The sequence below is a fragment of the Octodon degus genome, unplaced genomic scaffold (assembly GCF_000260255.1).
Source record: "Octodon degus isolate 3935 unplaced genomic scaffold, OctDeg1.0 scaffold00306, whole genome shotgun sequence".
NCBI lineage: Eukaryota > Metazoa > Chordata > Mammalia > Rodentia > Octodontidae > Octodon > Octodon degus.
Window position 1 is genome coordinate 1,361,993 of NW_004524882.1, and position 13,904 is coordinate 1,375,896.

At 41.7% G+C, this 13,904-nt stretch overlaps 1 protein-coding gene across 1 annotated transcript in view; it reads left to right on the forward strand.

The window, feature by feature from the left end:
- Positions 1 to 2,330: 2,330 nt before the first annotated feature.
- The window catches only part of Folh1b (folate hydrolase 1B), a 70,923-nt gene continuing 59,349 nt past the window's right edge, over positions 2,331 to 13,904 (forward strand). The window contains exon 1 of the mRNA XM_023707699.1: positions 2,331 to 2,339. Within this exon, the coding sequence (XP_023563467.1) occupies positions 2,331 to 2,339 (9 nt within the window). The remainder of the gene's footprint in view (positions 2,340 to 13,904) is intronic.

Below are 13,904 nucleotides of genomic sequence, written 5' to 3' on the forward strand. Positions count from 1 at the left end.
AATAATATATAATAAATAAATAAGTCCTGGAAACAACCCAGACGCCCATCACCTGAAGAAAGAATAAAGAAGATGTGGTATTTTTACACAATGGAGTATTATTCAGTTATAAAACAGAATACATTTGCATTTTTTGTCAGTAAGTGGATGCTAGGGAACACAATCTTAAGTGACATAATCCAGACCTGCATGTACAAACACTGCATTGTCTCCTTAGTGTGAGAACCTGAAAGAGAAAAATGGAATCTGAAGGGTACAGTAGATACTGGGAAAAGGGAATGAACTTAGTCACAAGGAAAGAGTTACTTAGTTGAAGAGGACAAGAGAGTGAGTGGGGGAAGAGATCTACTTATGTTTGTAAACAGGATGATTTGGACAGCTGTACTGTGCATTTCTGCTGGTCTATGGAAAGGAACAAATAATACTTAAATTGTTTTGTCTCCTCTTTTCAAATATTTGTACTTTTTCTCATCTTAATTTCTTATACATTTCCTTCTTATCTTTTTCTTTCTTCCTCCAATTTGATATGCTTATATCTGGTAATACAAATAACTGGTTGGAAGACAACACTATCTATTACAACAAATACTGTGAAATTCATATTACTTTGTTAAATGAAATTCTGTATCACTTGTATTTTTTTCTATTTTAATTCTAATTTCTACTCTCTTTTAAAAAAGAAAAAGAAAAAGAAATTCACAGTGTTGTACCCATATCAGGAAAAAAAAGAATCAGCTCAGATAAACAACTTCATGTTAAACCTCAATCTTCTAGAGAAAAAGATCAATTTAGGCCCAAAACGTGTACAAGGCAGGGCCAGGGATATCACTCAGCAGAATAAACACCTGCTTGGAAAGTACAGTGTCCCAAGTTGAATCCCCAGTAAAAAAAATACTTTGTACTGGGGAGGAAACTATGAAGATCAGAGTAGAAATTAATGTGATGAAGACTAAGAAAATAATACAAGGAATCAAAGAGTGGGTTCTTTGACAGAATAAATAAAATTGGTAAACACTTAGCCAAACTTATCAAAAGAAAAAAGGAAAGAAAAGACACAATACCATTTAATTAGAAATAGAAAAGGTAAAATCACAACACATCCTGCACAAATCTAGATATCACTTATAACTACCTTTATAACTGATATTCTAATAAGATGGAAATGATAGAGAAAATGGACAGATACGTAGTTACATATGACTTCCAGAACTGAATCAAGAAGATATAAAGTGTCTAAATCAACACATATTAGTCAATGAAATCGAAGATGTAATTAAAAACAAATAAAAGTCCAAGTTGTGATGGATTTGCTGCTGAATTCTACCAGAAATTTAGAGAAAACCTAATACAGGTACTTCTCAAACTCTAATGAAATCAAAATACAAACATTACTACCAAATTCATTCCTGGAAGCAAGCATTGTCCTCATACCCAAACCAGACAAAGACCCAACTAAGAAACAGAACTACAGGCCAATCTACCTAAGGAGCATAAATGCAAATATCTTCAATAAAATATTGGCAAACATAATACAATAAATCATCAAGAAGATTATAGAACGTGACCAACTAGGATTCATTGCATGAATGAAGGAATGGTTCAATACATACAAAACAATATATGCAATGCACCATATTGAGAGAACCACGGATGAAAGTCATATGCCCATCTCAATAGATGCAGAAAAGATTTTTTGAAAATCCAATACCAATTAATGACAGAAATTCTTATAGAAAATTAGAAAAGGTGGTCTTTATCTCAGGCTGATAACAATTTATGACAAACCAACAGCCAACATCATGATAAATGGACATAAACAAAGATTTTTACTTTAAAATCAGAAACAAGTTACCTTAGCAACTGTGCTGGAGTCCAGCTGCAATGGCCTCCAATTTTAAAAAGGCAAACATGGTGTCAAGTGCTCCAAGAAAAGTGCTGTGTCCTAAGCCAGAGCTGAGTGAAGAGCAGAAACAGGAAATCCGGGAAGCTTTTGATCTCTTTGGTGCAGAAGGACCGGGACCATCGACTTAAAGGAACGGAAGGTGGTAGTGAGAGCGCTGCGCTTTGAGCCAAGAAGAAGAAATCAAGAAAATGAAACGCGAAATTGATAAAGAGGGGACAGGCGAAGTGAACTTCAGTGACTTTCTGACCAAAATGACTCAGAAAACGTCTGAGAAAGATACCAAGGAAGAAATCCTGAAAGCTTTCAAGGTCTTCAGTGATGATGAATCCGGGACAATATTGTTCAGAAATCTGAAGCACGTGGCCGAGGAGCTGGGCGAGAACCTGAATGATCAGGAGCTGTAGGAGCTCACTGATGAAGCCGAGAGATGGAGATGGTGAGGTCAATGAGCAGGAGTTCCCGCACATCATGTAAAAGACCAGCTTCAATTGAAACCCATGTCATGTGTCCTGCTGTAAGCACATGTGACTAGAGTGCCCACTGTCCTGTGAAATCGGGCTCCCCATTTCCCAGTAGAACTGCAGCCATGGCCTTGAATCTGATCTGGACTTCTGGAAGTGTTTTTCAATATTAAAGCTCTTTGTAAAATGATCCCCGATTACTTTAATTCTTGACGGCAGAATGAGAGCACCTCAGAGTAGGGGAAGGGTCTCAGGGTCACCTGCCTGCCATTTCTCCTGGCCTCACTGCTACTTCCCTAAGTACGTGTCTGGCAGGGGCAGCACCAGCTGTGGTCCTCCCTCAGTGGTCCCCTGCTCACCTGCTGCCCAAGGGCCTTGCTCTCTTTTGCAAAACTAAGTGAAGCGTTGTGCTGGCATTTGGTTGTGTGTTAATGCTGCTGTTTCCTCTTAAAAATGAGCCGTTTTTCAGTCTGAAAGAAAAAATAAATGAAATAAAATCAGAAACAAGACAAAGATATCCACTGTTACCACTTTCATTCTATATAACTCTGAAAACATTAGCCAGAACAATTGGATGAGAGAATTAAACAGAAATAATTAGGTTGGAAAAGGAAGAATTGAAATTAGCATTATGTGTAGATGAAATCAGTCTACATAGAAAGTTCCAAAAACTCCACTAAACAACTTCTAGACTTAATAACCAAATTTGGTACCGTAGCTGGATACAAAGTCAACACTGAAAAACTAATAGCCTTCCTATACACAACTACTGAACTCACTTTGAAATTAGGGAAACAACAACTTTCACCACAGCATCCAAAAGAAAAAAAAGAAATACCTAGGAATCAATCTAATGAGGGAAGAGATCCCTAAATTGAAAACTCTGAAAAAGATTAAAAGGCATATCTGAAAATGGAAAGAAGGGCCAGCCAGATAGCTCAGTAGATTAAAGTGCCTGCTTAGGCAGACGCAGGGACTCAGGTTCGATTCCTGGCATGCCATGACACACCCGCCACTGAGGTGACTGGGACTGGGTATGGTGGCATATGCCTCTAATCCCAGCACTTGGAAAGCTGAAAACAGGAGGATCATTAAAGGTCTGGTATGTGTAGTGAGACCCTCTACTAAATACAAAGAAAGAAAGAAAGAAAGAAAGAAAGAAAGAAAGAAAGAAAGAAAGAAAGAAAGAAAGAAAGAAAGAGAATGGAAAGATATCCATTGCTTGTGGGTGGGAAGAACCAATATAATGAAAATGACCTGGTCATGCTTCCAAAATTGCTCTACATATTTAATGCAATCCTAATTCCAACAGCTTATCTCACAGAATTAGAGAAAACAATATTAAGATTCATTTGGAATAAGAGGAGACCTAGAATAGTAAAGGCAATTCTGGGCAACAAAAACAAGGCAGGAGGCATCACAATCCCTGACTTGAAATGATTCAATAAAACTAAACTGATAAAAGCAGCATTGTACTCACAGGAAAAACAGATGTGAAGATCGATGGAACATGTTAGAAGATGCAGAAAGCACTCAAGAAATAGTTAACCATCTTATATATGACGAAGGTGCCAAACACATTCACTGGAAGAAAGTCTTTTTCATAAACAGTGCTGGAAAAACTGCCTTTCTACATGCCAAATATAAAACTAGACCCATATCACCATCCATTAAACTAAAATCAAAATGGATTGAAGATCTAAATAATAAAACAGAAACATTAAATCTACTGAAAGATAGAACAAGTAAAATTCTTGAACACATTGGTATAAGCAAAGACTTAATGAACAAAACTACAAAATCATAGAGGAACAACTACAAAGAATCAACAACTGGGGTTTCACCTAATAAAAAGCTATTAGGTAGCAAGAGAAACCACTAACAGAGTGAAGAGACAACTCACAGCGTGGGGAAAAAATTGTCAGCTATTCCTGACAAAGATTTACTATCTAAAATATTTAAAGAATTCCAAAATATCAGACCCCATAAGTTTAATGACCCAAAATCCAAAATGGGTGTGAGGAATTAATAGACATGTCTCAGATGAAGAGACAAAACTTGCAAGTAACTCTATGAGCAAATGTTCAACATCATTGGTCATTTATAAAATATAAATTAAAGCAACTCTGAGATTTCTTCTCACTCCAGAAGGAATGGCTAATTTCAAAAAATCACCCAATAATGAATGCTGGTGGGCTGTGGCCAAAAAAAAAAAAAAAAGAAAGAAAGAAAGAAAGAAACCCTTCTGCACTGCTTGTGGGAGTGTAGACTGATGCTACTATTGTGGAAATCAATGTGGAGATTTCTCAAAAAATTAGGAGTAGAGGCCCCATTTTACTGAGCTATTGCACTTCATGGTATCTTCCCAGGAGAATTAAAAGGATCATATGACAGCAGTATATGCGTACCCTTTTTATAGTGGCACTATTTCTAACAGCCAAATCTTGGAAACAGCTCAGATACCCAACAGCTGATGAATGCATAAAGGTATGATTTTTGTATACAATGGAATACTACCCTACCATAAAGAAGGGTGGGCCTGAGACATTTCTAGGTAAATGGGTTCACTGGGAAGCAATACTCATAAGGGAAATAAATCGAACACACATGCAAATTCTGCATTGCTGCTCTGGTGTGAGACTGAAAGTATAAATCAGGACCAAAATGTACAATACATACCAGAAAATAGGAAAAGAAAATTAAAGTGGCAGAGGGAGCAAGGGAGGGGGCATAGAGAAAGGAAGGGAGAGGTTAAAAAATGAGAATAAAAGGAAAAATAGAAAAAACGTTTTGTAAATGAAGGGAATTTAAAGGGAGAGTAGAGGAATGAGGAACAAATGGATCAACTTATATGATGTGCATGTACAAACTCCCTGCGACTAATGTGAGCATGACGTATACCTAAAATGTACCGGCAAAAATCGTTTTCTTTGAATAGGGTCAAATGACTGCTGCGCAGTCAATCACCTGAGAGTACTGATTGCAGTGTGCTCTTGGAGGCCTGAGCCTCTTACGCTGTGGGAACTCTCAGTCCAAAGATTACCTAAGTTCTGATGGGCAGAAGCAAATGCAAATATCTTTGTTTTATTTGATGTTTCTAGTTGAATTTATTTCACTTATCAGGAAGATTTACATTTTAACTTAGCTACTGCACACATATGCCAAGAAAAAGTCAAAGATTTTTGAATGCAGCTATTTCCCTCTGGGAACATCCCAGATGCTCTTTAAATGGGAGCTGTTCTGGTGAGCACAGGTCATTAGGCACCAACGAGAGATCCGCAGGCTTTTCTGAATATGGGGAGCTTCTGAACCTACTCTCTGCTGTCTTGGATTGTTACTTATTCTTTTATTTAGAGCCTATCTCCCCACTTTCAGAAAACTTCCACAGCAATAGTAATCGTCCCCTAACTTTCATAGTTGCTTCATCCCTTACCTTAAAATAATTTGTGAGTTAGCCTGGCATGGTGGTGTACACCTGTAATCCCAGCACTGGGGAGGCTGAGGCAGAAGGAGTTCAAGGCCGGCCTGAGTGACATAGGGAGAGTTCAAAGTCAAGCAAGCAAACATACAATTCATTAATTTAAGGAGTTTTGTACTCCTTAAATTAAACATTAATGTAACTCTAGAAAACAGGTTTAAAATATGACCCTTGGCACTAAGAGTCTTAAAATATGAAAAGAAAAATCACTACAGTAGAAATTCAGGGAAAAGGGAAGTCAGAGGTTAGTTCAAATGTCTATAGATTTCAAGAAAGCTTCACAACATAATTTTTGGGGTTTTTTTAAGAAGATTTTTTTAATGTATTTGGTACAGAGTCTGTGTAGCTTGGACTCATAGGGATCCTCCTGTTTTCAGTCTCCCCAGTGTAAGGATTACAGGTGCCACCACTCCTCGTCTTGGTGGCTGGCTCAGCGCACCCAGGAGTGGGGCTGGTGTGGCTTGTGGTGCCAGGTATGAAACCCCAGTCACTGTATTTAGTTAAGTAGGTGCTTAGTCTGCTAAGCTGTGTTGTCAGCCCTTAAGTAAGATATTTATTTATTATTATTGCTATTATTATTTTTTTTTACAGTGCTGGGGATTGAACTCAGGACCCTACACTTGCCAGGCAGGCACTTATTCTACTGAGCTATCTCCCTGGCCCCTTAAGCAAGATTTTTAAAGTGAAACTACGCATATGAAGTTGGGATTAAAGGTATGTATGATTTTTTAAAAGTCTTTTATTTATTTAGTACAGGGTCTCACTATGCAACTCAAACTTATACTGATCCTCCTGCCTCAGCCTCCCAAGTGCTAGGATTACAGTTGTGCACCTCCATACCTGGTTTCAGGGGCCATGCATGGCATGCCATACAGGGATTGAACGCAGCTCCTTATACTTGCCAGGCAGATACTTAGACCACTGAGTTATCTCCCTAACCTTAAACATACATATGAATGAGTACATTTGCACTGTGGATGCTTTCCAATTAGTCCCCGGCTCATTATAGTGGTCTGTTAACTGGTGGTCAACTCTTTATACCCAGCTGAATTGAGCTAGCATGATGCTGGGTGTGGGAGGCCCAACTGCGGACTATCGCCAGCAGCATAAGAGGGAGAACTGGAAAAGCCATTGAGAGGCAGCTAGGGAAGCTGTTTGGAGAAGCTGTTGAGCTGCTGGAAGATACTGCTTGGGCTATTCTGCTGGGGGACCTTGTCTCACTGGTTTTCCTGGTGAACTTGGGTGTTCTTGTTGGAGGAGCTCAGGACCTCATTGTCACAGAGAATAGCTACAGTTCATTTTGCAGCAGCTCTGGTCCTCATCTTGAGCATGGCTTCCTGGCTCCAGGGAGGAAGAGTGTGTGCTGCTCAGCCTCATAGCACAGTTTTTCAAGTTGGCTTTCCTGATGAGAACTCAGTTTTCCTCACCCCTGGAGGAGCTCAGGACTGCAGCATTGCTGAAGACGGCTGTGGTTCTCTTCAGGGAAGCTCTGGTGCTTACCTCGAGTACTGCTTCCTGGCTCTAGCTCCCTCAGCCTGCTAGCACAGATCCTTCATCCTGCTGGCACAGACTTTCTACTTTCTACCACAGACTTTTGGGCCTTCCCAACACAGACCTGTGAAGTGGGCCTGCATGAGACATTGCTGTGGGCTGTAGGTCTGCAATTGGACTTGTGGGAGGCATTGTTATGAGCTCTAGGTCTGCAGCTGTACTCATGCAGGATATTAGGATCCAGGCCCTTAGCTGGATACTTTGGTTTTTACTGTGTGGACAGATGCCCATCACTCTTTGTATATGATTCTTTGGGTGATTTGTTACAAATTAATCTTGTGAAATGTGTCCTCTATTGTATCGTTCCCTTGAAAAAAACCCCAAACTACCACAAAATTGATACCAGGAGTGGGGTGGCTCTAGAGAAACAGAATATAATGATGACTTTTATAATGGCTTTAGGGGTTCCTAGAGTTGGCTCCATGATTTGGTGAGACCTAAAGACACCATGGATTCCCCTGATTTTGTGAAGTATATTGATAATCCTTGGCATGAGCTGTTTAAGTTAATATGCCATATAGATCCATTTGATTATCTTAATTCACCACTTGTGAGATGTCAGGAACTTAGTGATTTTATACATGGATGTTTTGAATTTCTGTGGCAGAGTAGGAAGTATAATGATGATGGTTGGTTGGTTTTAACTTCACTGGACAAACTTGTGAAGGAAAATAGACTCAAAATTTCCAATTTCCATTTCCAGACACAGATAAGAAATTCAAAGTTTCTGAGTGCATCCTGTCCTTTAGCCGCAAGGCTGAGATTGCAGAAACAAAAATGTAATCCTTCATAATTCGACTGGCTGGACTGCAGTGAAAATTTAATGCACAGCCTCAAAGGGTATCTGAAGCAAAGTTGCGGGCACCAATTGGAAAAGAATAGGATCCCATAAATTGGAATGGAGATGTGTGGGAGGATCCTGAGGAGGCTGAGATGTTGAGCTCCTGGATGCTAAAGAGATTACTTTGCTAGAGGAGAGATTTAGCCACCTTCTGTGACAGAGGAATTGCTACCTCACCTCCTTCCATGTTAGTGTCTCCTAATATATCTCGAGAAACTAATTCTGTGTTAACCAAATAGGAAAACGGTGACACTGCTCAGGACCCATTCTTACCACCCAGCTTTGCCTCCAGGCCCCTAACTATGCCTCAATAACATAAGGCACCTAAGAGTGAGGTACTTAGTGTGATCCATGAGGTGATCTACTATTCTCCCAAAGAACTCCTTGAGTTTTCTAACTCTTATAAGCAGAGCCTGTGTGGACTCTGTGTGGACAGATGCCCAGCACTCTTTGTATATGATTCTTTGGGTGATTTGTTATAAATTAATCTTATAAAATGTGTCCTGCATTGTATCGTTCCCTTGAAAAAACCCCAAACTAATGAGGAAAACTCCCAATGAGAAAGTGTGGGAGTGGATTTTATGAGTGTGGGATAATGATGGCAAAAACATACAACTGGACCAGGCTGAGATTTTTTTTTTTTTCTGTATTTTAAGGAAGGGTTTACAGGGTGTTCAGGCTCTCACTACTAGATCAGACTAGTAGTGATCCACCTGTTTACAGTGGGATTACAAGAGCTGGGATTACAGGTGCGCCACCACGCCCAGTCTCCAGGCTGAGATTTTGATATGGGCCCATTAAGTAGGGATTCTGAATTTAATGTTGCAGGTGGCAGAGTAAAGAAAAATGTTACTAGTTTATTTGGCTTGCTTGGCAGAAGAATGGATCAAAAGATGGCCCACTGAGCATGAGTTAGAGATGCCTGGTATTCCATGGCTTACTACTGATGAAGGGATTCAGAAGCTTAGAGAAATGGGAGTGCTGGAGTGGATCTGTCGTGTTAAACTTGATCCTCCACATTGCGATGATCCAAAAAACATTCCCTTCGCTAGCATCTTGAGAAACAGATTTGTGAAGGGAGCACCAGCATCCCTGAAGAGCCCTGTCATTGCTCTTCTCTGCATGCCAGACCTTATGGTGGGGTCCACAGTTGTTCAATTAAGAAATTTAAGGGCCAAGGGCTTGACTGGGTCCTAGAGCGGCAGAGGCCAAGTGGCAGCATTTAATCATCGAAGCAGGGTCCCCATTTGTTATGGTTTATGTTTAGTTGTCCCCCCAAAGCCTCATGTAAGTCATGGGGTGGACTTACTTCTAGAGTTTGTCATGATCCACTGGGATACGTGTGTAAATGCTGCTGGGATTACGGGTATGAGTGCTACACCCAGTCTGGAGCAGACAGCTTGATGCGATGTAAGGGAGACAGGCTTGCTCTCTGTTGTTACTCCTCCCTTCTGCTCTTGCTGTTTTGCTGCCTTGTGCCACCATGAACTGCTGCTCTCTGCCACGTGCCACTCAGCCTTGGAGCCATCTGAGTATGGACTGAAACCTCCATTAACTGTGAGCTAAACAAACCTTTCCTTCCTTCACTTTGGGTGTTGGTGTTTTTCTCAGCAACAAGAGATGAGTAACCAAGACACCGTTCTTACCATAATGGATGGCAGAAGCAGAACAATGACCAGAGTAATCTGACACATGTAGACCTATGGTGTTAGCTGATGAGCCACAGTGTTCCCAAAAGTGAAAAAGGAAGCCTAAATTTTTTTTACTAGATTTATGTAAAAAAAAATTAAGGGCAAAAGAACAAAGACATAGGCTAAGTTATGGTAACAGGCAATCACAGCCTCTCAACCTGTTCCTGGATTTAAGCCAGTTTACAGATACAGGACCCCTTGAATGACAGGGAGGCCAAGTCTCCTTGGGAAAGGATCCCAATGCCCCATTCTTATAACAAAATCTATATAAGTCAGGGTTTTACTAGAGAAACAGGTATACAAATGTATAAGAAATTACAAGATTGACTATGAAGTCAGCCACAGTTGTATGAGGAAGTGTGGAGCGGGCATCTGCACACTGGAGACTGGAGGATTCAGTCTCAGGCCTGGAGCCCACTGAGGCACTCCCTGCAAGTCCACATCAGGAGGCTGATGGGTCTGCGATGGAAGGCTGATGGGTCTACACCGGAAGGCTGCAGGATCCAAGGTGGAGGCTGAAGAGTCTGCACTAGAAACTAGGAGCCGGCGTCCAAGCTGAAGGCAAAGACTGGAGCTCCTCAGAAGAAAATGGAATGTCCGTCCTTCCTCATTTCCTTTTTGTCATTTAAGTGACGAGCCACCCTGGGGAGTCTCCTCTGCACTCTAGGGTATGGGTTGCTGAGCCAATTTAGTTGAGATTCAAAACATTTCAAGTTGACACAGTTGATCAAACCCTACATTTATAAACTTCACTTGGAATTTATGAACTATGAAGATTATATAAAGAAAATGAAAGGCAAGAAATAAGGAAATAATTGCGTACACCATTCTTAACTTTTTGAATAGGCCAAGTACAGGTGCACTGCGTCTTCATTTGTTACTAGATGGTATATTCACAGTGAGTTACCTCAAGTGGTTTTCCTTTTTAACCTGAAGTTACTTCAGTTCATTCATCCAAAATGTATTTAACAGGGCCAGCCAGACAGCTCAGCAGACTAAAGCGCTTGCTTAGGCAGAGCACAGTGACCAGAGTTCAGTACCCAGCGTGCTATGCTGGCCCCACCCCTGGAGCATGCTGAGAGGGCCATTGAGACTGGGCGTGGTGGCATGCACCTGTAATCCCAGCACTTGCGAGGCTGAAAACAGGAGGATCACTATGAATTCGATCTACATAGTGAGACCCTATAGACCCTATAGGCCCTGTCCCAAATATATTCTTTAAAAAATGTATTTAACAAATAGTTACTGCCTGTTAGGAATTATGGGTACAAAAAAGGATAAAAGAAAGCCCCTGATTTAGAAAAGATGAGCCTACAGGCACGAGGTGGGAAATACAAGTGAACGCAGGTGTGGGGAGGCGTGCGATGTGGGGAGTCAGGGTCGGCTCAGAGAAAGGAGTGTGCAGCTGAGGTTAGCATTACTGCACTCCACGTCCCCACATCCCGGTAAGAAGAGAGAGGCTCTCTGATCTTCTCTAATATTTAAAGAAAGAAATACAGTACAGCTTGATATCCATGAGAGATGTTTAGAAAACAAATACCTTCCAGTTGTCTTCTTGAGAGAGATCATTTTCCCTGGTTTACTTTTCTTATCTGTACAAGGTAAATAATAATAATAAAAGTGACCACAGAAAAATCTAGTGCAGCTTGCAAAATCACCCACTACAAGTGTCCTATTCTTTTGGGTTAATTCAATAAAATCCTGAAAAATAAATAAAAATAATACCCATCCAGCCCATTACACAGTGTCTGTGGCACAGTGTTCAGAACGTTGCTCGTCCCTATTAAAGTCATCTTTCCTATTGAACTGTCCGTCCTGCAGCCATCACGGTGTCCAACAGATTTGCATTTGGTCTCTGCTGTCAAGCGCTCTGCCACTGAGCTGTGCCCCCTCACATGAGCTCTTCACCACAGAATCGCTTCAGTTTTGTCCTCGTGGGAGATGCAATCCAGGAAGCTCTGCACATACCAGAAACTGAGGCTATTCAAAACTTTTCTATAAAACCAATGCATAGAACCTACACATAACCTCTCGTGTATTTTACATATAATGCTTAATTCAGTGAAAATGTTATATTATACTGTTTAGGGAATACTGTCCAGAAACATGTATACTTGTTCAACATAAATACAATATTTTTATCTATATTTGACTGAAGTTGAGGGTGTGGAACTCTTAGATGTGGAGTACCAGCTGTATTAGCAATTCTGATGTCCTTCAAGAACCATTTTTAAATTTGCCTCAATTAGAGTCACATCATTTTTTTTTTTTTTTTTTGAGACAGGATTTTTTTTTTTTTTACTACATAGCCCAGGTTGGCCTTGAATTCGAGGACATCCTCCTGCCTTAGTCTCCTGAATGCTGGGATCACAGGCATGCGCCACTATATCTGGCACATTTTTATCCTAAATAAATCCACATTAGGCAAGTATCCTGCACAGTGTACCTTTATTCTATAAAGAGACTCTCCTAAGTAAACGGAGTGACTGGCATCCAAAGACGCGTGCTTTTGACATAGTTTTGGTCCACTCTAAGGCCCAGGCTCCTTGCGGTACCTTAGGGAACGAGATGGAGGTGTGCCCTGATTGACACCGTGTAGTCCTGCGGACCAGACACAGCACAAAGCCTCAGCTCCTGGAGAGCCTACCCAGCTCATTGCGTTTATTTTCTCATATGTAAAGTTGCAGGAATGGTTCTGCACATTTCAAAGGCTTCTGTGACTGACATAATGCATGTGAAGTGTATCACGAATAACAATTGCTCAGGAAGACGGGTGTGGTGGTGCACACCTGTAATCTCAGCACTCTGGGAGGCCAAGGCGGGAGGATTGCAAATTCAAGCTCAGCCTGGGCAATTCAGCAAATTAGCGAGGCCCTCTCTCGAAAAAGAAAAGGGCTGGGGATAAAACCTAACACAAAGGCCACTGGAAAATACATAAGAGGGTGCAGTAAGTATCAGTGATTGATTTTCTGCCATTCCCGATTAGAGCTGACACTAGGAACATTAGAAAAATGTAATCAATATATGGCTTATGTTAGAAAGTTATTAAGAAACGTGTTCTGCTGGGTCACCCAGGAATTGCCTTGGTTCACAGTCAGTAAACTAAATTTCCCGTATTTCTTCGCTTTGCTCAGAAATTCTTTATCAAAGAGTGTCAGACACCACGCTTTCTAACCCATCTTCCTTCACTTCACTCTGCATTTTCCTTTTAAAAAGCAAGCTGTCCGCAGCTCCTTGCGCACATGTGACCTGAGTTGGAGTCTCTGCTGCCTAGCTGTCCCCTAGCTGAGCCTCAAAGTTTCTTTCCATCTCCGCTGGCTCAAGTCCTACTTCTACCTCACAGTTTGGTTAAATGCAGCTTGTTCTCTTCAGGGGACTACGAACACACTGCAGCGCCCATCTAAGAACGAACTGGGGAGTGAGCAGAGTGTCCCAGCTGATTCAGGAGAGACGGCTCTGTTCTCCGCTAGGAAAAACAGTGGCTAAATACAATCAAAAATGAAATGAAGCCTCTGTCTTCCGCAGCTTGGAAAGTTACTCACTTTTAAAATTGTTTTGCTGGCTGGGGACATGGCTCAGTGGAATAAGCGCTTCCCTGGCAAGCGTAAGGGCCTAAATTCAATCCCTGGCTCCATAAAAAAAAATTAAATAAATAAATAATAAAATTGTTTTGCTACGTACATAAGCGGTGATAGCCTAAATGCTTATAAGTAAACGCGCACTGGTTGGGAGAAAAAGCTCGGGGTTTCTGCCCGAGCGGCTTGAAGCACCCGAGGGCTCGGAGTCACCGTCCCCGGCGGAGGGAGGGGCGGGACCCAGCGCCGCCGCGCGAGGCCCGGGATGTCGCCCGAGGGGCGCGCTCCGCCCGCCAGGGTTTCCCCTCCCGCGGGCGGAGATCCCCGCCCCAGGCTCGGATTGGCCCGGGCGCGGAGGGCTGGGGCGGAGCGCGGCCAGCGGGGCGCCGGGCGCAGTCGGGGCC